At 51.5% G+C, this 27,385-nt stretch overlaps 2 protein-coding genes across 7 annotated transcripts in view; both read right to left on the bottom strand.

Moving 5' to 3' along the window:
• Positions 1-92: 92 nt before the first annotated feature.
• On the bottom strand, positions 93-17,324 carry LOC105474278 (aladin WD repeat nucleoporin). Of its 5 annotated transcripts, XM_011728823.3 has the most exons (17): positions 17,186-17,269; positions 13,710-13,988; positions 12,998-13,125; positions 8,201-8,256; positions 7,792-7,883; positions 7,551-7,597; positions 7,207-7,305; positions 6,754-6,897; positions 2,231-2,351; positions 1,787-1,911; positions 1,590-1,650; positions 1,354-1,444; positions 1,064-1,157; positions 911-978; positions 681-762; positions 478-562; positions 93-346 (listed from the first exon to the last, which is right to left on the bottom strand). In XM_011728823.3, exons 2-17 carry the CDS (start codon positions 13,830-13,832, stop codon positions 122-124), a joined length of 1,641 nt encoding a protein of 546 aa, XP_011727125.1. In that variant the 5' UTR covers positions 13,833-13,988; positions 17,186-17,269; the 3' UTR covers positions 93-121. The 5 variants fall into 5 exon arrangements, with proteins under 5 accessions (XP_011727125.1, XP_070927761.1, XP_070927763.1 ...); XM_071071660.1 differs by lacking the exon at positions 7,792-7,883 and having other exon boundaries at positions 13,838-13,988; positions 17,186-17,268; XM_071071662.1 differs by lacking the exons at positions 7,792-7,883; positions 13,710-13,988 and having other exon boundaries at positions 17,186-17,324.
• A 1,875-nt stretch (positions 17,325-19,199) lies between these two features.
• Positions 19,200-27,385, bottom strand: part of LOC105474276 (Sp7 transcription factor) — a 46,011-nt gene continuing 37,825 nt past the window's right edge. Inside the window, exon 5 of one of the 2 annotated variants that reach the window (XM_071071663.1) lies at positions 19,200-22,074. In XM_071071663.1, coding sequence (XP_070927764.1) covers positions 20,800-22,074 — 1,275 coding nt within the window. In that variant the 3' untranslated portion in view covers positions 19,200-20,799. The remainder of the gene's footprint in view (positions 22,075-27,385) is intronic. The other variant, XM_071071664.1, reaches the window with a different exon arrangement.

Genomic DNA, 27,385 nt, shown 5'->3' with positions numbered 1-27,385 from the left:
GTGACAGAACAGGGCCTTAACTCAAAGTCCATGCTTTTTCCCCCTACTCTACCCCAATGCAACTCCCTGGAAAAGACAGACTGGTAACTGAGTGGAAAACAAAAGGAAAACTTATTTTTTATTAGAGGTGGGAATGTGGGGAGTGGGGCAGAACAGGTGGTGGCCCTGGGAGAGGGTCCCAAGGGGCAGAGGTTGGGGATGTCTCAGTAAACAGGGGCAGGTCATGAATACAGCCTCCACCCCCAGCAGGGGGTTCTTGGGCCCGGCCAAGCACTGGGCTAAAACGTGGAAACTGGGCATTGACAAAGTACAGCGGGATGTGAGCAATTCGGCCTGTGGACCAGCCCTGCAGAGAAGGGAAAGAAAAGGATCAGAGCCTGGGCCCAAAGAAGGGCCATCTGGCAGAGCCATACAGCAGCCAAGGCCCTTAGCTTCTCCATCCAACTCCTGGAAGCCCCAGCAGCCTGGTGCACTCACCACACTGAGCAGGGCCCCTTTGTTGAAGGAAGGATGGAAAGTGATGAGCTGGGGCTGGGCTCCTGGCTCCCCCTGGATAATGCCACTAGAAGAAAAGGTGAGCAGGCAACCGGAGGCAGAAGGGAGCTGCATGTAGTGGGATGTGGGTTTTGTGCAGGAAGGCTGGTGAGAAGTCCAGACCTAAGGGCCCACATGGCACTTACCAGGGAAGGAGCTCAAACACAGGGCTGTTTCGAGTGCAAAAAAGGAGGATGACTGGTTTACCATCCTGTACTCTTGGGTTTCCTGTAAGAAATGGATCCAGGGATAGGGGAGGAACTCTGAAGACAGAGTCCCAGGACAGGGGCAGAGGAGAACTCCAAGCCAGGGCATGGCCTCACTAGATTAATTGGGAAGATGGCTGTAGGCTGAGCCCTTCATCCTTGCCTCTTACCTTTCATGAGCACAGCCAGACGCTCCCCACTGGGGTCCCAGACCATGGAGTGAGCCTCTCCCCCAAGCCTGTGAGTGAGGACAGATTAGGAGAGTTTCAGTGTGGTCCCTCCCATCTGCTTTTCACTGCTACTCCCTCAACCACTCAGCTCACCTCTCCTCACCATCTGGTGTCTGTATTGTTGTCTCAGACAGATCTGCCACAATTGTTGCTGACTTTGCACCTCCAACGCGCCCCTTTCCCTCACCTGTGGATGGATAAGAGCAGAGAGGTTCTTGCAAGAAACAGGCCTCTCACTGGTCCCCCGCCAGCTCACCAAAGGCATCAACACCTCGAAATTTCCTAAGCTTCTATATTTCCCTTTATCCCTCAGAGCTGCATCTTACCAAAGGTTGCTGCCTCCCTCTGACCACCCCAAATACTGAAATGTTGCCCTAACTCACCACATTGTTCTGGAAAAGACAGGGAGTAAATCAGTGGCTCTCCCAATACAGTGAACAGCAGTCGGTTGCCATCTGGGCTCCAGCAGCCAGTCTGGGGTCAGGGAGCAAAAGGCAGGTTTCAGAAGGTATGTCTACAGTAGAATGCAGGAGGGAAAGTAGAGGTGGCCGGGCTTGGGGGCATCAGGGGCCCATTGGAATCATCTCCCCAGCGTCTGTCAATCAGAGTCCCCTCTTACCTGACAGCGCCCTGATAGAGTAGGCCACCTCTCACAAGTCCACATCTGGGCCTCCCAGACTCTAAGCCAGAGAAAAGCAAATTACAGCTCAGGACCTCTAAGTTCTAAAACTTGGACCCACCTCCCTTGACAGAGCTTCCAGGAGCTAAGTGCCTTTCTCTAGGTCCTTGTCCTCCCTCCATCCTCCTCCCACTCACCGAAAGACAGCTGAAGGAGTGGTAGCCAGGATTTTGCTGCCATCTGGGGACCAGAGCAGGTTGGTCACCCCACCTCCTCGAAACCAGGGAAGGGGGACACAGGTCTCTGTTGAGACATCCCATACCTAGGAGAGTGGGGCAAAAGATAAGGGAAAACTCAAGCACCCTATCATCTCTCAGAGGGCTGGCCTCTCTAATGTACACAGAGCCAGAAACGAGAGGAAGCAGGAGAGGGACTGTGAAACATGAGGCACAGGTTCATGCTAATGATTACAGAGAATGGAATTTTAAACCTCATGAGTCTGATGGCAAAGCTCCTCTCTGGGTAAGTTTAAGACTGAATGAACCAAGGTCCCTCCTCCTTCCCCCAAGATGTTTCCACCACCGAGTGAGGAACGCTTTTGCCAGGACTGAAATGCACATGAGGGGCAGGGACCCACTCACCCGGATAGCAGCATCCACGGGTGAAGCTGAGAGCAGCCGCCCCCCACTGGGGGCCCAGGCCAAGCTAGTAACAGGTGTATGCCCAGGGTGAGACAGCACTTGGGCACAGCCAGAAGAGGGTCTGCAGGGGAACACAGAGGATGTGGAGTCAGGAGATGACAAGAAACCATCCCCAAAATTCTATTTCTTTGCCTCCTGCTAAAACTTCCTATCGTGATGGCCCGTTCTGGACTCAAATCCAGGTTGGGAAAAAGGAATAAGGATTGTGGAAGTTAAAAGAAAAAAATAGTGAAGGGGAAAAAAGGCCAAATCACGAGCAGGTCAACAGAGAAGAGGTGATTTGCAAGATCTCAGGCCAGGGTGAAAGAGAGTGCTTTCACCATAGGCCATGAGGAGGCAAAACCTAACCAGAAACCTAGAAGGTACTGCCCTGGGGTGGTATTAGGCCCCACCCCAGAACACAGCTATCTGCCCACAGGCCATCCAGCCTGGCCATCCATCCAACCAGGGATAATCTATGACCTTACTTCAAGGTTCCAACCTTTTCTCTCCAGAGTTATCTAACACTCCTCAGAACACACCCTGTGCTCCGAAACAGCCCTCCTGCCTTGCCTTATCAGAGCGCCTCCCACCTTTGCACTCCTGCATTTGCTGCTTATCATAAAGATGCTGCATGTGGCTCAGCCTCCATCACCAGCAGGGAACTACCTGAGGGCGCCTGCCATGTGTCTGCAGCTGTGTGTCAGCTGTGTATTTCCAGAGTCATGTGCCTGGACTGACAGATGAAGGCTACTACCTGAATTAATGCCACCTTCTCTTTCTACCTAACTATAACCACCTTCAGCTCCAGTGAAGTCTTAGTCACAGATGTACAATTTAATTATCTTGAACTTTACCATAAATCACAGCTGCCTTTGCAGGTGGGTTCAGATTCATCTCATTCTTTTCGGTGGCTCCACTGTATACCACTCAATAGATGAACTACAATCTATTCAGTCCTGCCTCTACAAATGGACATTTGACTTGTTTGTAATTTTTTATTATACATAATGCTGTAAAAAATATCTCCTGGGCCAGACATGGTGGTTCACACTCCAGGCTGGAGTGCAGTGGCACGATCATAGCACACTGCAGCCTCAAACTCCTGAGGCTCCTGCCTCAGCCTCAGCGTCTAAAGTAGCAAGGACTACAGATGCACACCACCACGCCCAGCTAGTTTTTTCATTTTTATTTTTTGTATAGTGTCTATGTTGCCCAATCTAGTCTCAAACTCCTAGGCTCAAGTGATCCATCTGCCTCAGCCTCCCAAAGTGCTGGAATTACACCCATGAACCATCACGTGCCTGGCCTTGTTTTTTGTTCATGTATTTATTTTAAAATTTTTTTAAAAATCAAGTTTCGCTCTTGTCGCCCAGGCTAGAGTACAATGGCATTATCTCAGCTCACTGAACTTCCACCTCCTGGGTTCAAGCGATTCTCCTGCCTCAGCTTCCTGAGTAGCCAGGATTACAGGCACGCGCCACCACACCCAGCTAATTTTTGTATTTTTAGTAGAAACAAAAACAAAAAAACCAACAACTTTCCAGGCGTGGTGTATGCACCTGTAGTCCCAGCTACTTGGCTAGAGGCTTACTTGAGCCCAGGTGTTCAAGGCTGTAATGTGCGATGACTGAGTCTGTGAATAACCACTTCATCCCAGCCTGGGCAACATAATGAAACCCCATCTCTAAAATAACCAAAAAACAGGCCAGGTGTGGTGGCTCATGCCTGAAATCCCAGCACTTTGGGAGGCCAAGGCGGGCGGATCACCTTAAGTCAAGAGTTTGAGATCAGCCTGGTCAATATGGTGAAACCCCCACCTCTACTAAAAATAAAAAATTGGCCTGTGATGGCATGCGCCTGTAGTCCCAGCTACTTGGGAGGCTGAGGCAGGAGAATCGCTTGAACCCAGGAGGCAGAAGTTGTTGCAGTGAGCTGAGATTGCGCCACTTGCCCTCCAGCCTGGACGACAGAGTGAGATTCCATCTCAAAAAAAAAAAAAAAGAAAAAAAATCTGTGATTACGTATTTTTTTCTTATAGTACCTACTGTCAAGGTTTAGGTATTAGTGTTACATTAGCTTTATAAAAATAAATCAGGATAGATCCTGCAACAAAAAAAGGGAGGACAGGCCGGGCGCGGTGACTCATGCCTGTAATCCCAGCACTTGGGAATGCTGAGGTGGGTGGATCATGAGGTCAAGAGGAGAATCCCTTGAACCCGGGAGGAAGAGGTTGCAGTGAGCCAAGATTGTGCCATTGCACTCCATCCAGCCTGGGCAACAAGAGTGAAACTCTGACCCCCCCAAATAAAAAACTCATTTTCTTCTACAATCCACTTTGGTAACTTATATTTTGCTAGAAAATCAAACATTTCCACAGGGCGCAGTGGCTCACTCCTATAATCCCAGCACTTTGGGAAGCCAAGGCGGGCGGATCACAAGGTCAGGAGTTCAAGACCAGCCTGGCCAATATGGTGAAACCCTCTCTCTAATAAAAATACAAAAATTAGTTAGCACATGCCTGTAGTCCCAGCTACTTGGGACGCTGAGGCTGAAGAATCGCTTGAACCCGGGAGGCTGAGACTGCAGTGAGCCGAGATCACGCCACTGCACTCCAGCCTGAACAACAGAGCGAGACTCCATCTCAAACAAACAAAAAAAATCAAACATTTCCTTCAGATTTTCAAATTTGTTGGCCTAAACATGTCCATAATACTCTTATAATTCTTCTATTTTCTACCATATCTATATCTTTCCACTTCTGAAAATAGTATACTTTGGTTTTTTCTCCTTAATTAGGCTGACCAAAAGGTTTTCTTCTTTATTCATATATATATATGTACATATATATATGTACCGCACACACACACACATACACACTTTGTTTTTTGAGATAGTCTTGCTCTGTTGCCCAGGATGGAGTACGGTGGCACGATCTCGGCTCACTACTGCAACCTCTGCCTCCCAGGTTCAAGTGACTCTCCTGTCTCAGCCTGCCGAGTAGCTGAGACTACAGGCAAGCGCCACCACGCCCGGTTGATTTTTTTATTTTTAGTAGAGATGGGGTTTCACCGTGGTAGCCAGGATGGTCTCGATCTCCTGATCTCATGATCCACCTGCCTCAGCCTCTCAAAGTGCTGCGATTACAGGTATGAGCCACCGCACCCAGCCTTTTTCTTTTTTTTTTTAAGACAGTGTCGGTGGCAGGCGCCTGTAGTCCCAGCTACTCGGGAGGCTGAGGCAGGAGAATGGCGTGAACCTGGGAGGCGGAGCTTGCAGTGAGCCGAGATCGTGCCGCTGCACTCCAGCCTGGGCTGCACTCCAGCCTGGGCGACAGAGCGAGACTCCGTCTCAAAAAAAAAAAAAAAAAAAGACAGTGTCTCACTCTGTCACCCAGACCACAGTGCAGCTGCAGTGGTGTGATGTCAACTCACTGCAACCGCTGCTTCTCAGGTTCAAGTGATTCTTGTGTGTCAGCCTCTCGAGTAGCTGGGATCAGAGGCATGCACCACCACGTCCGGCTAATTTTTTGTATTTTTAGTAGAGATGGGGTTTCACCATGTTGGCCAGAATGGTTTCAAATTCCTGGCCTCAAGAAATCCACCCACCTTGGCCTCCCAAAGTGCTGGGATTACAGGCATGGGCCCCTGTGCCTGGCCTAATTTTTGTATTTTTAGCAGAGACGGGTTTTACCATGTTGACCAGGTTGGTCTCAAACTCCTGACCTCAGGTGATCCTCACGCTTTGGCCTCCCAAAATGCTGGGATTACAGGTGTGAGCCACTGTCCGCAGCCTTATTCCTAATTTTTTTTCTTTTTTTTTTTTTTTTTTAGACAGAGTCTTGTTCCATTGCCCAGGCTGGAGTGCAGTGGCATGATCTCGGCTCACTGCAACCTCCATCTCCCAGATTCAAGCGTTTCTCCTCCCTCAGCCTCCCAAGTACCTGGAACTACAGGTGCACACCACCAGGCCCAGCTAATTTTTGTATTTTTAGTAGTGACATGTTGGCCAGGCTGGTCTCGAACTCCTGACCTCAGCTGATCCACCCGCCTCCACAGTCCAAAGTGTTGGAATTACAGGCATGAGCCACAGCACCCAGCTTATTCATAATTTAAAGAACCAATTTCTGGTTTTATTTTTAGTTAGTTCTCACAGGTATGCTTTTTCTAATTTCATTAGTTTCTGATCTTATCAGCACTAATTTTCTTCACACTTCCTTCAAGTCTCCTGATAGTCCTCTGAAAGACAGTCTTTCCACCCCATAACCCACAGACACATTGTCCCCACAATCCAAAAAGCCCCTAGTTCTGTCTCTTTCTCCAGATTATTCTCAGCAACCCACTTTTATCTTACATCTGCTTTTCCCATAGCCCTGGGAAGTGCTGTGAGGACAAAGAACTTCTCCTTTCAGACCTCCTCACCACCCACCATGCCTAGCATTGCATAACTCTCAGGCCAAGATAAGACAGGCTACTAAGACTTACCGGGTAGACAAGGAGGTAGGGTCCAGGGTCCAGATGAGAATGCAGCTCTGGCAGGCCACAGCCAAGACAGAGGCACTAAGAGGTTTCCAGGCCAGAGCCGCCACATTTCGCTGCAGCCGGTGCTTCAGGGAGGGGACTATGGTGCTAGGGTGAAGGGATAAGAAACTGAGTCAAGGCAGGAACACTAAGGCTCCAGCGACCAGAGTGCAGTTAAGGAGGGAAAGTCAGAGAGAAGAAGGAGGATTCATTTAGGGGCCAGGGGCACTATGGGACAGGAAAGGATAAAGGTTAGGTCTAGAAAAAGCATATATCCAGTTATCGAGTTTCTCTGACCCCAGTTCTGGAAGAAGCCCTATGAACCAGGTTCAAGAACTACAGGACTTCCCGGGACCAAGGCTGGCAAGGGAAGATGATATTGACAAGTCAGAGCCCACCTGGTGTCTCCACACACACCTGCTGGCATTATACACACGGACTGAGTCATCTAGCAGGGCCACTGCAAACTTGTTGGTGTGGGGGTGCCACGCAAAGACACGCAGGCAGCAGCTGGACCTAAGGAAGGGTTAACATGAAGAGTTCCTGCACCTACCCCTACCCTAGACCAGAAGCTCACATTCATTTCCAGTAAGGACATGGTTTTTCTCTACTTTTTCTTGTATTCTCTTTTTTGGGGGGACAGAAGGAATGAGAACATGGTGAGCAATCAGAAAAGGAGTAGGAGTCTTTGCCTTCTCCCCAGAGGAAGTTTCGAGGTTCAGGACTTCCTTCCCACAAAGCTCCAGGGCTTGTGCACTCACCAATTTGTGACTTGGGCAAATTCAGCAATTAGATCTTCACTCCTGAGCTGTAAGAACAAAGCAGACAGAGGACACACTGGGGCAAAAGGAGCCCATCCCCTCAATATTCCAACCTGGGAGCTGGACCACTCCTACCTTCTGAAGTCATCACACCCAACCCTGACCTGCAAGGATAGGAATGGGGGCAGAGTAGGATGGGGACGCAGCAACTGCAGAGGGCTGGGGAGGAAGCCAAACTTACAGACAGATGGGGGAACAGGGACCCATGGAGGGAAGAGGCCCATCGACAGAGTGCCAGGGCCCAGCCGGATGCCGTCTTCACCCACTCAAACACTGTAGGGTTGAGGAAGCAGCTCTGATTAAACCATTCAGAGGCCTCTTACCAGGTACCCTCTAGGTGAAAGACAAGGAAAGACAGGCACTCCCCAGGTCCTTCTGCCCAGTAAGTACTCTCAATATCTCACTCTGGACACCCACTCTGGACACCCACTCTGGACACCCACTCTGGGTTATTTGGGTAGGCAGAGGAGAGAAGATGACAGGAAAAATACAGCTAAAAGAGGCTGGGCCAACAGATGTCAGGTGAGTTCAAGAATATGGAGGGGAAGATAACCACAAAACAAGCGAAGGCTGGAGAGAAAAATACTTACCCTCTTCTTCTGAGTTTGCAATTTCATTTAGCACTCCAAAAAGGCCCACATCACGCCTGATAAGGGAGGAAAATGTGGGTCAGATTTATCTGATCCCGTGTCCCCCTCTACTAGTTTCATTCATTCATTCAATACACATGTATTAAAAATACAGACACATTTTAATGAGCGCCAACTATGTACCAGGCACTCTACATGTTGTCCTTTCATTTATGTACCTCACAAAGCTGAAAGAGATTCTAAACATTTACGGATGAGGCAACCAAGCCTCAGAGGACTTTTGGGGCTTTGTGAGCAGGTTAAGGAGTGGGACTTGTTCTAAGACAGTGAATGGAAAGCCATGGAAGGGTTCTAAGGAGAGGAATAAACAGATCACACAGCAGCATTTTAGAAAGAGCAGTCTAGTTGCAGATTAAAGAGTGATAAGAATAGAAAAGACCAGGATGCGCGCAGTGGCTCATACCTGTAATCCCAGCACTTTAGGAGGCCGAGGTGGGCGGATCACGAGGTCAGGAGATCGAGACTATCCTGGCCAACATGGTGAAACCCCGTCTCTACTAAAAATATAAAAATTTGCCAAGCGTGGTGATGCATGCCTATAATCCCAGCTACTTGGGAGGCTGAGGCAGGAGAATCGTCTGAACCCGGGAGGGAGAGGTTGCAGTGAGCCGACATCATGCCACTGCACTCCAGCCTGGGCGACAGAGTGAGACTTCGTCTCACAGAAAAAAAAAAAAAAAAAAGAGAAAAAATAGAAAAAGTCCAGGTGCAGTGGCTCACACCCATAATCCTAGCACTTTCAGAGGCCAAGGCAGGTGGATCACCTGAGCTCAAGAGCTTGAGACCAGCCTAGGCAATATAAATGCTGTCTCTACAAAAAAATACAAAACGTAGCCAAGTATGGTGGCGCACACCTGTAGTCCCAGCTACTGAGGAGGCTGAGGAGGCTGAGGAGGGTGCATCACTTGAGCCCTGGGGGCTGATGATGCAGTGAGCCGTGTTCCATGTTTGCACCACTGCACTCCACGCTGGACAACAGAGCAAGATGCTGTCTCAAAAAAAAAAGAATAAGAGAAAAATAAATCAGTTAAGAATCTACTTTAGGGCCGGGTGCAGTGGCTCACGCCTGTAATCCCAGCATGCTGGGAGGCCAAGGCAGGCAGATCACGAGGTCAGGAGTTCGAGATCAACCTGGTCAAGATGGTGAAACTCCATCTCTATTAAAAATACAAAAATTGGCCTGGCACAGTGGCTCAAGCCTGTAATCCCAGCACTTTGGGAGGCCGAGACGGGCAGATCACGAGGTCAGGAGATCGAAACCATCCTGGTTAACACAGTGAAACCCCATCTCTACTAAAAATAGAAAAAATTAGCCAGGCATGGTGGTGGGCGCCTGTAGTCCCAGCGACTTGGGAGGCTGAAGCAGGAGAATGGCATGAACCCAGGAGGCGGAGCCTGCAGTGAGCCGAGATCGCGCCACTGCACTCCAGCGAGGGCAACAGAGTAAGACTCCGTCTCAAAAAAAAAAATTAGCCAGGCATTGTGGTGTGCACCTGTAGTCCCAGCTACTCCAGAGGCTGAGGCAGAAGAATTGCTTTAACCTGGGAGGCAGAGGTTGCAGTGAGCCAAGATTGCGCCATTGCACTCCAGCCTGGGTGACAAAGTGAGACTGTCTCAAAAAAACAAAAAAGAATCTACTTCAGGAATCTAGGGAAAAGGTGAAAGTGGCCTGAACTGGTGGGATGAAGAAAAAGAGACAGATTTGAGAGACTTAGGAAGTAGCAAGAACAAGATGTGAAGACTAATCAGACATTAGTAAAGGAAAGAGCAATCAATACAAGAAAAACACCTAGGTAATAATTACATCAGCTAATATGCTTACAATGTGCCAGCTCTGGACTAGGTGCCTCACATGAACTAATCAAGCCATTATGACAATTCTACAAGATAGGTATTGTTATCACTGCATTTATTTTTATTTTATTGAGACAGGGTCTTGCTCTGTCACCCAAGCTGGAGTGCAGTATTACCATCATGGCTCGCTGCAGCCTCAACCTCCCACACTCAGGTATTCCTACCTCAGCCTCTGGAGGAGCTGAGACTACAGGCACACACCATCATGCCCAGCTAATTTTTAAATTTTTTGTAGACACAGGGTTTCACTGTGTGTGTGTGTGTGTGTGTGTGTGTGTGTAAGACGGAATCTCACTTTGTCACCCAGGCTGGAGTGCAGTGGTGTGCACTCGGCTCACTGCAACCTCTCCTGGGTGCAAGCAATTCTTGTGCCTCAGCCGCCTGAGTAATCAGGATTACAGACAGAGTTTCACCACATTGGCCAGGCTGGTCTCGAACTCCTGACCTCAAGTGATACACCCACCTCGGCCTCCCAAAGTGCTGGGATTACAGGCGTGAGCCTCCGCGCCCAACCTATCACTGCATTTTTAGATGAGAGAACAGCCAGGCGCGGTGGCTCAAGCCTGTAATCCCAGCACTTTGGGAGGCCGAGACGGGCGGATCGCGAGGTCAGGAGATGGAGACCATCCTGGCTAACACAGTGAAACCCCGTCTCTACTAAAAAATACAAAAAAAAAAAACTAGCCGGGCGCGGTGGCGGGCGCCTGTAGTCCCAGCTACTCGGAAGGCTGAGGCAGGGGAATGGCGTAAACCCGGGAGGCGGAGCTTGCAGTGAGCTGAGATCCGGCCACTGCACTCCAGACTGGGCGACAGAGCGAGACTCCGTCTCAAAAAAAAAAAAAAAGATGAGAGAACAAAGGTGTGAGGAGGTTAATTAATATGAACAAGGTAATCTAAGTAGAAAGTAGTAGTCAGGATTCAACCATCTATCTACCCCAGAACCTACACTCAAACCACTTTTTCCTGAATGAGTAATATGATCATTCCTTAACGTGAACCATCCAGGGAAGCAAATTTGGAGAGAGAAATAAAGAGACTGGATTTGAGCATGCTGAATATATGAAGTCTGAAATATTCAAGCAGAATAATTTGACAAAAAAGTGAACACCAGGTCTGATGCATTGACTGGAAATCTAGCCCCAAGAACACCAACATTCAAGGGACATCAGGAAGAGGAGCCACCAAAAAGCCTGAGAAGCAGCAGCCGCAGAAGTAGGAGACAAGGAGGAGCCTGGGAATTAATGGCTTTTCAACAAACTGATGTTCAACTTCACACACACATGCCCATTAAACTGTACTAAAGTACCAAAGATCAAAGCTTAACAGCACGTGTTGGAAAACAGGCACTCTCATACACTGCTGGTGGGACCATATACATGTACGATTTTGACAGAGGACTATTTGGAACAGCTCACAAATTACAGATGAACATACCCTCTGAACCAGCAACTTAACTTCTAGGAATTCATCCTACAAATAGTAATGGTATTAATAAAATATTAACTTTTTTTATTTTTTTGAGACAAGGTCTCACTCAGTGCCACTGCACTGGCACAATCTTGGCTCACTGCAACCTCCACCTCCCAGGCTCAAGCAATCCTCCTATACATAAGCCTCCTGAGTAGCTGGGACTAAAAGTGCATGCAACCATACCCGGCTAATTTTCGTACTTTTCTTGTAGAGGAAAGAACATGGTTTCACCATGTTCCCCAGGCTTGTCTCAAACCACTGAGCTCAAGCAATCTGCCGGCCTCAGCCTACCAAAGTGCTAGGATTATAGGCATGAGTCACTGTGCCTGGCATAAAAAACCCTTAAAGGCATTAATATGTGCCATTAATAGGTCCAGGTGCAGTGGCTCACAGCTGTAATCTCAGCACTTTGGGAGGCCAAGGCAGGCAGATAATCTGAGGTCGGGAGTTCAAGACCAGCCTGACCAACATGGAGAAACCCCGTCTCTACTAAAAATACAAAATTAGCTGGGCGTGGTGGCACATGCCTGTAATCCTAGCTACTCGGGAGACTGAGGCAGGAGAATCGCTTGAACCTGGGAGGCAGAGGTTGCAGTGAGCTGAGATCGTGCCACTGCACTCCAGCCTGGGCAACAAGAGTGAAACTCCGTCTCAAAAAAAAGAAAGAAAAGAAAATGAAACCAGGTAGTGTGGCTCCACTCCTACAGGTGTAAAGTGGATGACCTATGTAGGAGATTATTCAATGCAACCTTTTTTTTTTTTTTTTGAGACGGAGTCTCGCTCTGTCGCCCGGGCTGGAGTGCAGAGGCCGGATCTCAGCTCACTGCAAGCTCCGCCTCCCAGGTTTACGCCATTCTCCTGCCTCAGCCTCCCGAATAGCTGGGACTACAGGCGCCCGCCACCTCGCCCGGCTAGTTTTTTGTATTTTTTTTAGTAGAGACGGGGTTTCACCGTGTTAGCCAGGATGGTCTCGGATCTCCTGACCTCGTGATCCGCCCGCCTCCGCCTCCCAGAGTGCTGGGATTACAGGCTTGAGCCACCGCGCCCGGCCTCAATGCAACCTTATATCTAATCTTGCTGAGGTTTACGTAAAAGCTCAGAAGTGTTAATGACATGAGGTGGGGGCAGGGAGCAGGTTCACCTAATCAAGCCAGAAAGCAAGGCAAGTTACTAGAGATTAAATAGAAGTACTTTTTCCATAGTGTTCCTGGGAAGGGCAAGGGAGGGAACCTGGTATTTATTGAGCATTTGATTTCTACAATAAGGACTAAAAATTTCATATGATTTTAGATATACAGCTCTCATGGAGACAGCCTGAATAAGTCTTTTGAAGAACACCCCAAGGTAAAGAGTGGTCACTCATTTTCCAGGATCTGCAGACTATGACCCAGAAAACGCTTTACCATGCCTCACCAAATGTTGATGCATCTCTTCCACACTTGCTCCCGGTGATGGATGAAGGCAGTTCTTGTGCCATGGTCCAGCCTTCCAGGAGTCTTTAGGGGATCCTTGGTCAGGTGTAGGACAGGAAGATTGATCCACTATAGCACAAAAGTGAGGGGTGTGATGGTGAGTCAAGATTCCAGAGGTCTGTTTTCCGTTTCCACAAAGCTAACACTTGTTAGTATGGGAAACAAGTCTTAGCTCCCGTATCTGTGCAACTAGAATAATATTTCATAGGGTTGTGATTATGAAACCACATAACATTTTTAGAAAACACCTGACTCATCCTCTTTCTTACATAACAAACGCTCAGTAAATGTCAGTTTCCCTTCCAGGTCCTTCCCAGGTACACCACGGAAAAAATGTTCCAAGTTGTACCTTTCTGATCCTCCTCAGATACTGTCCCCAACTTTTGGATAGTTCTCCCGCATCCTCACACTCCCTAGATTCTCCCTCATTCTCTCCATTCCCTCTAGGACTTCTCCACAGCTCCTTAACCCCCCCTTATACTCCAATCCCTGCCCTAAAACAGATTCCAGCCCTTCTATTCTCCTGCCGGGGCCAAGCTGTTTCCAGTCCACCAGACTCTGCGACCCTGCCCCTGTCACACTGCCTCCCTTCCCCAATTCTCCCCGACTCTGCCCCCATGCCTGCAGGTCCCCTCCCTCCTCGCCCTGGCCACCTGGCCCCGGAAGTCGGGGGGCGGGCTCTCATAGCTACTGCCCGTCACCAGCTCGTTATTGTGCTCATATAGGGTGACTTGACCCCGAGGCGGTGGAGGAGGGAACAACCCCAGGGAGCACATCTTGCCGGTTCGCAGGACGTCTGGAGTCGGCAAACTCCTAGCCGGAACGGCACAGACCGCCCTCCCGCAACTCGGTTCCCGGGCTAGATTCGTATGCAGACGGGTAGCCGCAAGGGACAAACGGCGAGGCGGAGCTCGACGGAAGTGAAGAAAAGACTTAACAGGAAAGAAGTACGAGTAAGTACGGTCCCGGGACAGACCGCCAAAGCTTCCTCCTGCGCCCCCTGGCGGCCGGAGGGGGAGCAGCGCGGACACGTCCTCGGGCCAATCGTTGGTTACCAGGTTGGAGCGGGGTTTTTTTTGTTGTTTTCCATGCGACTACTGTTTTTCCCAGCTCCGAATTCCCCAACGCCTTTTCCCACTCACTCTCTTAACGCTTAGAAAGCCCAAAATAACCTACATTCAGGGAAGTACCAAATTAACCCTCCCAGGCCTGTGGATCACCCAGAGGAAAATACAGGCTATGTCACAGGCAGCTGGCTGGAAAGCTGAGGGAAAAACCTCAGAGAGGATTTTCAGTGCTGCACCCACAAGGTTAGGCGGACTCCTGGAAAGGGAGGTGGGGACAGGTGGAAAAGTAACATTTCCTGCCAGGCGCAGTGGCTCACGCCTGTAATCCCAGCACTGTGGGAGGCCTAGGTGGGTGGATCACCTGAAGGTCAGGAGTTCGTAGACCAGCCTGGCCATGTTGAAAACCCCATCTATACTAAAAATACAAAAATTAGTCGGGCGTGGTGGCGGGCATCTGTAATCCCAGCTAATCGGGAGGCTGAGGCGTGAGAATCTCTTGAACCCGGCAGGCAGGGGTTGCAGTGTGCCGAGATGGCTGTGCTGCACTCCAGCCTGGGCAACAAAAGCAAAACTTTGTCTCACAAAAAAAGAAAGGAAAACTTTATTTTATTTTATTTTATTGAGACAGGGTCTCACTCTATTGCCCAGGCTGAAGGCAGTGGCGCTATCTCGGCTTAAGGCAACCTCTGCCTCCTGGGTTCAAGCGGTTCTCCTCCCTCAACCTCTGGAGTAGCTGGGATTACAGGCATGCGCCACCACGCCCAGCTAATTTTGTATTTTTAGTACAGACGGGGTTTTACCATGTTGGCCAGGCTGGTCTCAAACTCCTGACCTCAAGTGATCCGCCCGCTTTGGCCTCCCAAAGTGCTGGGATTACAGGCCTGAGCCACCTTGCCAGGCTGCAAAACTATTTCCTGAGCACTTGTTATGATAAGTGCTCTTATAATCTTTACAACCCCATAAGGTGGGTGCTGTTCTGTCACCACGAGGAAAGTGAGTCACAGAGAGATTGGACCTAGATACACCCAAACCAGTTATTCTGATTTAAGAATAAAAGTGAGGCTGGGCATGGTAGCTCACACCTGTAATCCCAGCACTTTGGGAGGCTGAGGCTGATCTCTTGAGCCCAGGAGTTCAAGACCAGCTTGGGCAACATAGCAAGACCCTGTATCTACAAAAAATTCAAAAGTTAGCCAGTGTGGTGGTGTCAAGCGTCTGTAGTCCAGCTACTCAGAAGGCTGAGATGGGAGAATCGAGACTACAATGATCCAAGATTGCGCCACTGCACTCCAGCCTGGGGCAAAAAGCGAGACCCTGTCAAGCAAGCAAGAGAGAAAGAAAGGGAGAGAGAAAAAGCCAGGCGCAGTGGCTCACGCCTGTAATCCCAGCACTTTGGGAGGCTGAGGTGGGCTGATCACCTGAGGTCGGGAGTTTGAGACCAGCCTGACCAACATGGAGGAACCCTGTCTCTACTAAAAATACAAAACTAGCCGGGGCATTGTGGTGCATGCCTGTAATCCCAGCTACTTGGGAGGCTGAAGCAGGAGAATCACTCGAACCTAGAAGACAGAGGTTGCGGTGAGCAGAAACATGCCACTGCACTCCAAACTAGGCAACAAGAGTGAAACTCCGTCTCAAAAAAAAAAAAAGAAAAAGAAAAAAAAGGGAGAGGGAGAAAGAAACATTGAATTCTTTGAGTCTCACTTTTCTCATTTGCAGTGTCCTAATTATTTCATATGGTTGTTTTCCATACAAAATAATGAAGTGAAGCTATTTAATAAATTTTAAAGTGCTAAACAAATGTCAGAGGTTAATAGCTGTAACTGTGCCATCAACTAGGTGACCTTGGTCAGAGTTCATTAACAAATGTTAAGTGATTTGAAGAAGTAGAAGGCAGTCTCCACTCCCAAGAGCTACCAGTCTCATTGAATAATCTAGGGGGCATTTAGTTCTAGTATTCTGGATTCCGTGTCTGCCCTTCTTTTTCACCTGAAACATTCCCCCCAAGAGAGTTATTCCCAGGTCAGAAAACAAAGGGCTCCGCAGTCTCCTGAAAATGTACTTCACCTGAGAAGGCAAGTGGATCTCCTCTAATCTAGTACTTCTCAACTGTTAAGGGACATATGAATCTCCTGGGCATCTTCTAGGGTGGAGCTCAGAGGCTATATTTCCAAAGAATCCCCAGCTGATACTGCACAGACGACATTTTAAGTAGCAAGGCTCTAACGTAGGGGTCTCCAATCTTTTTAGCACCAGGTTTAGTGGAAGACAGTTTTTCCACGGGGAGCGGGGGAGGGAATGGTTTCGGGATGAAACTGTTACACCCAGGCCGGGCGCGGTGGCTCACGCCTGTAATCCCAGCACTTTGGGAGGCCGAGGCGGGCGGATCACAAGGTCAGGAGATCGAGACCACAGTGAAACCCCGTCTCTACTAAAAATACAAAAAATTAGCCGGGCGCGGTTGTGGGCGCCTGTAGTCCCAGCTACTCGGGAGGCTGAGGCAGGAGAATGGCGTGAACCCGGGAGGCGGAGCTTGCAGTGAGCCGAGATCGCGCCACTGCACTCCAGCCTGGGCGACAGAGCGAGACTCCGTCTCAAAAAAAAAAAAAAAGAAAAGAAACTGTTACACCTGAGATCATCAGCCATTAGTTGGATTCTCATAAAAAGCGAGCAACCTAGGTCCTTCACGTGCGCAGTTCACAACAGGGTTCGCGCTGCTATGCAAATCTAATGCCGCTGATCTGACAGGAGGCGGAGCTCAGCTTGCTCAGCTCACCTCCTGCTGTGCGCTTCCTTTACAGGCCATTAACACTACGGGCGGCGGGACTCCTGCTCTAACCTTTTCCCATAGCCCCATTTAGTTTCCTAAATGAGTTCACCGTCACCTGGGAAGTCACAGAAAGCTTGAAGAGCATAAGGTATACACTAGGGATGGTTTGGGGAACCTGGCTGGGAAAGCTCTCTCTGAGAAAGGGAAGTGGGCAGGTTTGAGGAAAAGAGGGAATAGGTGACTGACAGATTAGTGGAGAGCACTGAAGACCTACGATAGTTTCCGTTTGTACCTTAGTGGTAACACCATCCAAACCCAGATACCCCTAGGAAAAATCACTCCGGCCTGCAACTTGCATCCTTCGATGAAACCTCGATTTTCACCAACAGGTTATAATGATCGGTTTAGGTGCCTGCATTTTACCCTGTAAGGTGAACCGGTGAGAAGGAACAGTGCTGTTCCGCCCGCTGCCCCCCCTCCCTGGCCTGGCACAAGTACTGTCCCCTCCCCCATGCTGCTTATCTAACGTTTGTGGAACGCTTTTCACAATTTGCGGGTTCTAGAAAGGCCCAAGTCCAGGCCTAGCGCGCTCACCCAGTAACTTCACCAGGGGGCGCGGCGGGCCCGGCGACGCAGCGACTGTGACCCTATGGGCTCGGAGCGCTTAGCGGGCGGTCTCCGCCTGCCCCTCCCTACGACCTGGGCGGGAACCGAGACAGCGCGCAGGCCGCTTCTAAAAGGGGCCCCCCACTTTGGGAGTCATCGCCGGAGCCTGGGTGCCTGGAGCTCCGCCCGCCACCCCTTCCCGGGCCCGCTGGAGCCCGGCGTCCCGACCCGGGGCCGGTAACCAGGCGCACATGGCCCGCCCGGCCCTGTTTGTCCTGGCAGCGCGCCGCCGCTATTTGAAGCGGTTTTTATCTCCCAGAAACCAGCAAAACCCCAAGCGGAGTCTAGGGAAGATGAAAGGGGCCGAGGGGCTGGGGAGGGGAGGACCGCGAGGCTGCGGCGGGCGAGAGCTGGCACCGGACAGGCGGAGACCGGGAGGCGAGAGGGCCAGACTCTGGGGGGTCCGGAGGAGCCCGTCCGGCGGGGTTGGGGCGGGGTCCCGGGGGTCCACTCCATCCAGGCCGTCGCCTCGCTCAGACCAGCTCCAAGGCGCCCCCAGCCCTTCCTCCGCCCCAGCCCCGTCTCCCGTGTCTCTTCAGTCACAGCCCCCAGCCCACTAAAGAAGTCTTCGGAACTCTGATTTCTTCAAAGCGCCTTTGAAGCAGCGCGCCCCGCCAGAGGGCAGGAGATTTCGCACCTGGGCGGGGGCGGGAGTGGCGTCAGGGGGTGGGGGGACTCGTAACCCGAGCCCGCCCAGGATCGCCGGCCCCCTCCCACCCGGAGTAGCGCCTCTTGCAACCCGCGCGGTGGACAGTCCGACGCGGGTCGCAGCTGGGAGTCGGGCCCAGGCCGGGGGGAGTGGCCTGTGAGTCCCCTCAGCCCAGCAGGGGAACCCTGGGGGCGGGGGCCGCACAAAGCCCTATTGTAGCTCGGGGATGGCCGCCACAGAGTGGCTTTTGTTCTTCGGCTAACTCCGTGGCGGGCACAACTGATTGCAGGCCCCGGGCAGGGGGCGGGTTACGTGCCAGGCCCAGTCTGCCGGCCGGGAGCCGCACCACCGCCCGACTGGGGCCGCGCAGTAGTCCGCACTGCAACCGCGGTGCCAGCGCTCGGTCGCGTCACTGCCCTGACCAGGCTCAATTGGTGCAGTCCAGAAAGGGCCAGGGTAGAAACCAGTGAGTCTTCGCAACTCTGCAGAAAGCACTGCACGCCCAAAAACAACACCGCCAGAGGATTTGACCGAGAAACAATTTTGTTTTGTGTTTTGTTTTGAGACGGAGTCGCTCTGCCGCCCACGCTGGAGTGCAGTGGCGCGATCTCAGCTCACTGCAACCTCCGCCTCCCAGGTTCCAGCGATTCTCCTGCCTCAGCCTCCCAAGCAGCTGGGATTACAGGCACCTGCCACCACGCCCAGCTGATTTTTGTGTTTTTAGTAGAGACAGGGTTTCACCATGTTAGCCAGCATGGTCTTGAACTCCTGACCTCAGGTGATCCGCCCTTCTTGGCCTCCCGAAGTGCTGAGATTACAGGCGTGAACCACCGCGCCCGGCAGATAAACTATTTCTATTTCGCCGCGAGCATAATAAGCAAACGTGCACAATAGAATATTCGCCCATGAGTGGTCCCCAATTTACTAAGGGAAAAAAGCTCATTGGCCCTCGCTTCGCCCTTCCTCTTCTCCTTTTCTCACCAGGACAAAATTTCAAATTCAACTTTTATTTATTAAATTAAAAAAAAAAGACTCCACAAAGGGCATGATCCCTTCCATTCCACAATGTTCTCTCCCCAAGCTCCAGCGGCTTTAACCCTTTAACTTGGGGCCTTGAGACAGCAGGGGACAGAAAAGGAGGATCCAAAGTTACAGGAAAGGCACAAAGCGGCTTTAAAAGTCACTGGTGGTGGAGATGGGAGCATCCGAAGTCCCAGGGTGGGGGTGTGTGGATGCACCCCCAGATCAGCTTGGGGGCCTCTGTCTTCCTAGCTCTGTAAGTTGTTCTTTCTCAGGGCTTCTAGGCACCAGGTCTAGCACAGTACCTTGCACAGAGTAGGTACTCAATAAATACTTGATTTATTTGAATCTGATCCCAGAGAAAGCCTTCCCCACTGATTCTTCAGGAGGTGCACCTCCAAACCAATGTCCTCCTGTTAGATGGGCTTCCCCAAAGAGCACATCTAAGATGACAGCTGCAAGCTCTCCATAACCATGGCAACAGGGGATTAACCTGATGGGGTCATGGTGTCTAAGGGGAGGGGCAGTGGAAGAACCTGCTCTGGGGTCAAGGGAGCTGGGGTACATTCCAGTACTTCTCCCCTCCATAGGACTTGAGGTTTCACAGCTTCTGGCTGGGGCTGGGGATGTTAGGGATCCCCCTAATCAAGAGATACCCCATCAACTCTTTAGCAGAGATCTAGCTAACCCAATTTGTAGAGACTTCATTACAAGAGAAACCCCATCAACTGAGATCCTGATGATAGACATTCTATTGGCAAGATCTTCTCCACTAACATTTTGTCTATACAGAGATGCATTTGACTAGAATATCCTTAGTAGAAATGGATCCACTTCCCTCCCCAGCTCACTCTACCTGACCCGTCATCATAACTTACATAAATAGAATTATTATTACTATTCATTACTCCTGGTACATAGGGTTAAATATACAGGCCTGGGGGCAGCCTCCCTGACCCTGGGGTCACCCCATCTTTGGGATCAGATCCCCGCTGGTCTGCCCCCCTCTTGGCACCCTGCCTCTGGCCAGGTCACTAACCCCAATCTCCCAACCATGGTCCCTGATGAAGAGGCCACCAGGGGGCAATAAATTATCATTATCATTGTGTTTGTAAAAAGGAAAAAAAGTTCTGGAGAACGGAAAGCAATGATGTAAGAAGTTGGGAAGACTGAAGCCTAGAGGCTGAGGGACAGCAGTAAATAAGCTTGAGAAGTAGAAAGGGTACATGTCAAGGAGTGAGATGGAGAAATTGTGTTGGGAGCCCAAATTGAAAGAAAGTGTGTTGATGTGGCAGGGCCAGAGTCTAGGAAGCCGGGGTGCGGAAATCAGGCACAAGGGGAGGGCCTGAGATGAGAGTTTGCAGAAAGCCAGTCTCATGGTGAAGGGAGGTGAGCTGAGGAGGCATGCAAGGAGATACCCAAGCCCAGAATGACCAGGAGGGAGACAGAGGGAGAGAGAGAGCCCTGAAGGATGGCATGCATGGGATAAAGAGAGTGATTGGCAAGCAGTGGTCTAGAGAGCCAAGAGAGACTGGCAGGACAGCCCTGGGGTGGGAGACCTTCCACCCGGCTCAGATCTCCAGCAAGTTGCTCTGCTCAGGGCTGCCTCCAGGGGCTTTCTCTGGGGTTGCTGGCGAGGCGGAAGGTCGGGGCGTCTGACTGGCCTCCTCTTCCCCTGTGCTGCGGACCTCTCCCAGCTCCTTGGGGCCACTGGGAGGGGGACCCGGGCCTGGTTCTCCATGGGTGCGCTGGTGTTTGCTCAGGTGGTCACTTCGGGTAAAGCGCTTGGAGCAGAGCAGGCAGGTGAACTTCTTCTCCCGGGTGTGAGTGCGCACGTGACGCTCCAGCTCATCCGAACGAGTGAACCTCTTGCCACAGAAGAGCCAGTTGCAGACGAAAGGCCTCTCGCCTGTGTGCCAGCGCAAGTGGGCCTTCAGGTGCGAAGCCTTGCCATACACCTTGCCGCAGCCAGGGATGTGGCAGCTGTGGATGGGCTTCTTCCGCAGCCCAGCCGCTGCTGCTCCCAGCCTCTCTAGCTCCTGGCAATTAGGGCAGTCGCAGGAGGAGCGACCTGCCCCACTGCCCCCATATCCACCACTGCCCCCGGTGCTTGCACCCCGTGGGGGTTTGGCTCCACCGCTCCCTTCCAGCTGCCCACTATTTCCCACTGCCTTGGGTTTATAGACATCTTGGGGCAAGACATGCTGGGGCCCTGGTTGCAAGAGGTGGGGAGCTGGGTAGGGGGCTGGATTAATAGGAGCAAAGTCGGATGGGTAGGTGGGCAGCTGGGGGTTCAGTGGAGGCTGAGCTGGACCTGTGGGCAGTGTCCCTTGCAGCCCATCACCCTGGCCCTGCCCACCACCTAGCCAGTTGCCTCCAGGGTGCATGTCCCACCATGGAGTAGGAGCATTGCCTGGGCCTGGTGAAATGCCTGCATGGATGCCTGCCTTGTACCAGGAGCCATAGGGATGTGTCATGTCCAGAGAGGTGTAGACACTGGGCAGACAGTCAGAAGAGCCGTGCCCCTTGGGCACTAGTAGCCCAGGCTCCTGGGTGCCCGTGGGCCCAGGGAATGAGTGGGAAAAGGGAGGGTAGTCGTTGGCATAGCCTGAGGTGGGTGCTGGAGGACTGCCTGCAGGTGAGAGGAGCCCATTAGTGCTTGAAAAGGGGGCTGGATAAGCATCCCCCATGGTTTTGGAGGCTGAAAGGTCACTGCCCACAGAGTACGGCTTCTTTGTGCCTGCTTTGCCCAGTGTTGTTGAGTCCCGCAGAGGGCTGGAGCCACCAAATTTGCTGCACGCTGCCGTCAGCATGGCCAGGGGACTGGAGCCATAGTGAACTTCCTCCTGTGGAAAGAGGGACGCACTGCTTAGGGAGAGGGGAGGAGAGGTGCAGAATGAAGGGCAACACTTTAGGTCTGTGACCTAGAGACATCCACAGCAGAACAGAGGGGTCAGGCAAGAGTTGAAGAGGGTGGAGAATTACAGGTAAAACAGGTTGGCCAGTGAGAACTAGACCTCAGGGCAGACTCACATGGAGTCGTGGGAAGAAGAGCAGAGGCCCAAGACTGCAGCTCAGTATCCCAGCCCGGGAGGCAGGAAGCAGAGCTCATTCTGGAGTTGCTAGGGGTGTACTAGGGGCCTCCAAGGAACAGGAGGTTCTTTTTCATTTTGTTTTTGTTTTTGTTTTTTTTTTGAGATGGAGTCTCGCTGTTGTCGCCCAGGTTGGAATGCAATGGTGTGACCTCAGCTCACTGCAACCTCCGCCTCCCGGGTTCAAGAGATTCCCCTGCCTCAGCCTCCCAAGTAGTTGGGATTACAGGCACCTGCCACCACACCTGGCTAATTTTTTTTTTTGTATTTTTAGTAGAAACGGGGTTTCGCCACGTTGACCAGACTGGTTTCAAACTCCTGACCTCAGGTGATCCACCCACCTTGGCCTCTCAAAGTGCTGGGATGATAGGCATGAGCAACTGCGCCCAGCCTTTTCTTTTCATTTAAAAAAAATATATATATTTTTTGAGACAGTCTTGTTCTGTCACCCAGGCTGGAGTGCAGTGGCCCAATCTCAGCTCACTGCAACCTTTACCTCCCAGGTTCAGGCAATTCTCCTGCCTCAGCCTCCCGCATAGCTGGGATTACAGCCACACGCCACCACATTGAGCTATTTTGTATTTTTAGTAGAGACGGGGTTTCACCATGTTGGCCTGGCTGGTCTTGAACGCCTGACCTCAAGTGACCCAAAACTCCTGACCTCAGCCTCCCAAAGTGTTGGGATTACAGGCGTGAGCGGCCACGCCCAGCCAAAAAAATATTTTTAGAGACAGGGTCCCACTGTGTCTCCCAAGCTGAATGGAGTGCAATAGCACCATCACAGCTCACTGTAGCCTCAAACTTCTTTCTGGGCTCAAGCGATCCTCCCACCCTCGGCCTCCAGAGTAGTTAGGACTACAGGCACATGCCAGGGGCTCTTTTAAAATGGCTGTGAGAAGAACTGAAGATAGAGACAGCAGCTAGGTGAAGTGAGAATTGGGGATCCTGACCCTTGGAAGTAGGTTTGGAGCAGACCAAGGCCATGGTCAGGGCCTTGGAGAGGAAAGATGAGGCTCGAAGAGCAGTGTAGGAAGAAGGTCAAAGTATTAGGGGACTATATTTGCTCCCATGACAGATTTTCCCAGCTTCATCCCATACCCCATATTCCATTTCCTGTCGCTGCTTCAGCTCCTGACTAAGGCAGTGGTCTGGTCTCCCTGAGGTCCAATCCTCATGTCCCTGGTAAGGAATCTCTTGGCAGGGACTCGGGCTGGGGAGCAAGAGGAAGTGATGGTGGAGACACTGGGACATTGAGAGGGAACAGGGCTGCCGCCAAGCCCGAACTGTGGCTGAGACAAGAATGCCTTTCAAGCAGGCAGTGAGTACCTCCTGCTTTGTGGTGCCAGCTGGTACCCCTTTGAGAGGCAGGAAGAGCCCAAAGTCATCATGCCCTTCCAAGGCAAGGAATGGGGTGACTAAGACACTGGCCCACAGCCACACTGCTTCATGCCTCAGTATCCCCTAACAGGTAGTCCTTCTAGTACCGTGAATGAAGGAAGACATGGATGTAGTGTATGGGAGTCTTTTAGAAATGCAAGGGTATCTTCTGGCCAGGCGCAGTGGCTCATGCCTGTAATCCCAGCACTTTGGGAAGCTGAGGTGGGTGGATCACGAGGTCAGGAGTTCAGAATTATCCTGGCCAAGATGGTGAAACCCCATCTCTACTAAAAATACAAAAAAAAATTAGCCGGGTGTGGTGGCGGGCGCCTGTAATCCCAGCTACTCAGGAGGCTACTAATTGCTGGGAGGTGGAGGTTGCAGTGAGCCGAGATGGCGCCACTGCATTCCAGCCTGAGCTATAGAACGAGACTCCATCTCAAAAAAAAAAAAAAAAGAAAGAAAAAAAAGAAATGCAAAGGTATCTTCTTAATGCCCACCATGCTGCTGCTACCATGCCAAACCACTCTCAAGATCTCCGCCTCTCAGGAAATCATGGTACCTCTCCCTGGGGAAGGCATCCAAGGAGGAAATGCCCTACAGCATTGCTGGCTGGCATAGACATTCATTCATTGCTGGGAATCCCACCAAAAAAGATGCCCTCAACATCTACCCCTATACAGTTATATGGGTATGAAAGGGCTAGAAGAACATGTTTTGAGGATTGGGTTCTTCACAAACTGATATGCCTGATCCTTTCCCAGTAAAGCTGAGAAAAGAACTCGAGAATTCAGAGTTCTCACACCTGCCTGGTAGCTCTTAGCATGTAGTATGTGTACGATGCCAATCTGAGAGGTGGGCCTGAGGCCCTAGGGTTGCCATGAGGTGTGTGTGCAGTCCCCACTCCTGCACTGCTCCCCAAGTGCAAACCTGCTGCTCCTCCTGCGCAGTTACCTCTCTCGAAGGTCCTGTTGACTCCCAAACTGAGCCACCAAAAGCTTTCTCCAGTCTAACCACAGTGAACGCTCACGGTTCCTCCTAGTCAGGGTTTCCCAGGAACCCCTGATCTTCCAAGCAGTTGCTGAGCTATGGCAAGGCAGCTGATGGGGAGGACTCAAATCCTAGCAGAAAGAAGAGGTAGAAACATGGAGTTCAAAGGAGAGATGTAGATACCCAGAGACATGGGGCACAAAGAACCTGCGTAGGGTGTGATTGAGGTAAAAGACCCATAGCAATGGGGAAAGGAGGACCTGAGAGGAAAAACTGGCATTGAATGGCAGAAATAGCTATAATTCCAGCACTTTGGGAGGTCAAGTGGAGGAGGGTTGCTTGAGGCCAGGAGTTTGAGACCAGCCTGGGCAACATAGTGAGACCCCATCTGTATAACAGATTTCAAAATTAGCTGGGCTTGGTGGTGCATGCCTGTAGTCCCAGTTCGTCAGGAGGCTGAGATGAGAAGATCACTTGAGCTCAGTAGTTAGAGGCTGCAGTGAGCTATGATTGCTCCACTGTACTCCAGCCTGGACAACACAGCAAGACCCTGTCTCAAAAACAACAACAACAACAAAAAAGAGGCAGAAATAGGCAGGGACCTAAAAGAGCAGAAAGGTAAAAAGACACAAACTAAGAAGGAGAGATGATGGAAAAGAGACTGGGCTACAAAAGCAAAGAAAAGCAGAGACGAAAAGAAAGGAGCGGAGAAAAGAAAAGTGGAGGAGAAGGAAGAAGGCAGCCTTCCTACCTAAGAGAAAACCACCATGGTGCTGGGCCCCAGAAAACCCCCAGACCAGGCCACTCCTCCCTTCTTCTCCCCCCTGACCGCCCCCTCTCCCTCTGCCCAGCCCGGCTCCGATGGTTTCCCTGCGGTCGGTTTATTTTTAAAAACGCCGACGCCGTCCCCCGCCCGGCCCTCACACTGCGGCCACAGGGGCCTCAGCCAAGCCCAGGGACCCCACCCAGCTGTGGGGAGGGAAGGAGGGGTGAAAGAAGGCAGCCAGCCCCAGGCCAACAGGAGACCCCAGCCCTGGGGAGTGGAGGCCCAGAGGGCCCTTGAAGGCAGGGAAGGGGGAGCAAGGAACCAGACCCCAGTGCTGGGGGGGCTACGGGCTGAGCACGTGGTGAAGTTTCACCACGGCCTCAGTTTCCTTCTCCTGCTGATTGTTCTCTCCTGAGAACTCAGGGAAAGAGTCCTGGTTAAGAGTTTTAAGTATGTGTTCCCATACCTGATCAAATGTGTTCCCTTTCCAGGGCCCAGCAGTCCCACCTTCGAGTTGTTCCCTCCCGACCTCCACCCCACCACCCTTAAAACAAAACAAACAGAATTAAAGTATTGAAGTGGGAGTGTTTGGAAAAAGAACAAGATAGGAGCTGTCCCAACTCTCCCACCCAGATGTGGAGCAGGGGAGGGGGACCCCTCCTCCCAGGGAGCTCGTGGTGCTGTGCCCAGCCTGGCCTCCTAGTGGAAATGCTCACTAGACATCTCAGGGCTGACTGGCCTTAGGTTCCCATTTTCCAGTTCTCAACTTTCTCAGCCTTCTCCCAAGTTTCTTCGTTCTCCCAGCTTCCCAATTCTCCTTTCCCACCTAGGCCCCCAACCATTTCTTCCCCCTCCCTGTTCCCTGCATCTCATTTGGCCGAGGTGAGCCCCTCATCAAGCAGCAGCTGCTTCCCTCTCTGAACCCCACGTTCTTCCCACTGCCAGAGAGCCCACCCATACCAGGCAGAGAGGTTCCTGGCGAGGTGGGGAGGAAGTTAAGGGCCCAGGTACCCAAAAACTAGGTGCAGGTGGTCGAGGGATAGGAGGGACTGGTGTGCCTTTGTGTTGCAGGCATCTCTAGCTCACAGGAATGAGGGGACATGAAAGCCTAGCTTCCACGACACTCTCCTTTCGCCATGCACTATCCCAATCCCATGTCTTTCCAGCAGGCCTCTGGGCCAGTCCCTCCCAAGGCACCAGCGCCACGTTGGCAACACTGGCATGATGCCCACGCCCACTGACACTGTCCCTGCCCTGGGTGGACCCAGGATTTCCATGCATCTTATTCCTCAAGACCACAGTGTTTCAACGATGGCTCAAAATAGAGTCTGTTGGGGAGGTGGCAGGACAACAGTCTGCACCCATTGCATCTGCGGGTAGACCCCTGGCTGGATACAGAGTGTGACAAGGGACATGGTGTCCATCTGGTTGGTTTGCATGCTATTCCCCCAAACTCAGCCACAAACTCACTATCTCACAGCCTTGTGCACACACCATTTATCACTTGGACTCACAGCACTCAGATGGCCCAACTTACACACACACATACACACTCTCTCTCTCTCTCTCTCTCAGAGCCCGCAGCACACTCAACTGCACCCTAACGATTATACTACGGCCAATGAACACAGGTGGTAAAAGACTCCTGCCCCATCTCTCATACACACACCTCTCCCACAGGTTGAGTGAGTCGGCTTCCTGTTTGGCCCCGCACCCCTGGGTTTGAGCTAGGGCACTGGGAAGTGAGATGTGAGACCCAAGAATAGGGCAGAGTCAAGGCTACTGCAGGGGGCTGACTTTCGGGGAGGGCCCTCTGGCCCTCAATTTCTGCAGAGAGACCTAGAAAGCAGGACAGAGATGGTGACAGAAGAACAGTGTCAGAGACCCAGAAGCAGGGAGGAGTCTGGCCCTGAGTGGCTGTGAGCCCTCCCT

The sequence above is a fragment of the Macaca nemestrina genome, chromosome 10 (assembly GCF_043159975.1).
Source record: "Macaca nemestrina isolate mMacNem1 chromosome 10, mMacNem.hap1, whole genome shotgun sequence".
NCBI classification, from domain to species: domain Eukaryota; kingdom Metazoa; phylum Chordata; class Mammalia; order Primates; family Cercopithecidae; genus Macaca; species Macaca nemestrina.
Note: the sequence above shows the minus strand (reverse complement) of the source record. Positions and strands in the feature narration are given on the sequence as shown.

Bases quoted from the DNA above. Each gene is read 5' to 3' on its own strand.
- LOC105474278 (XM_011728823.3), bottom strand. From the start codon at position 13,832: ATGTGCTCCCTGGGGTTGTTCCCTCCTCCACCGCCTCGGGGTCAAGTC. The intron at 1,912-2,230 runs GTGAGTGGGTCC...CCACTCTCCTAG, and splicing joins CCGTGGATGCTGCTATCCGG to GTATGGGATGTCTCAACAGA. The intron at 1,445-1,589 runs GTAAGAGGGGAC...CCCTGACCCCAG, and splicing joins CTCTATCAGGGCGCTGTCAG to ACTGGCTGCTGGAGCCCAGA.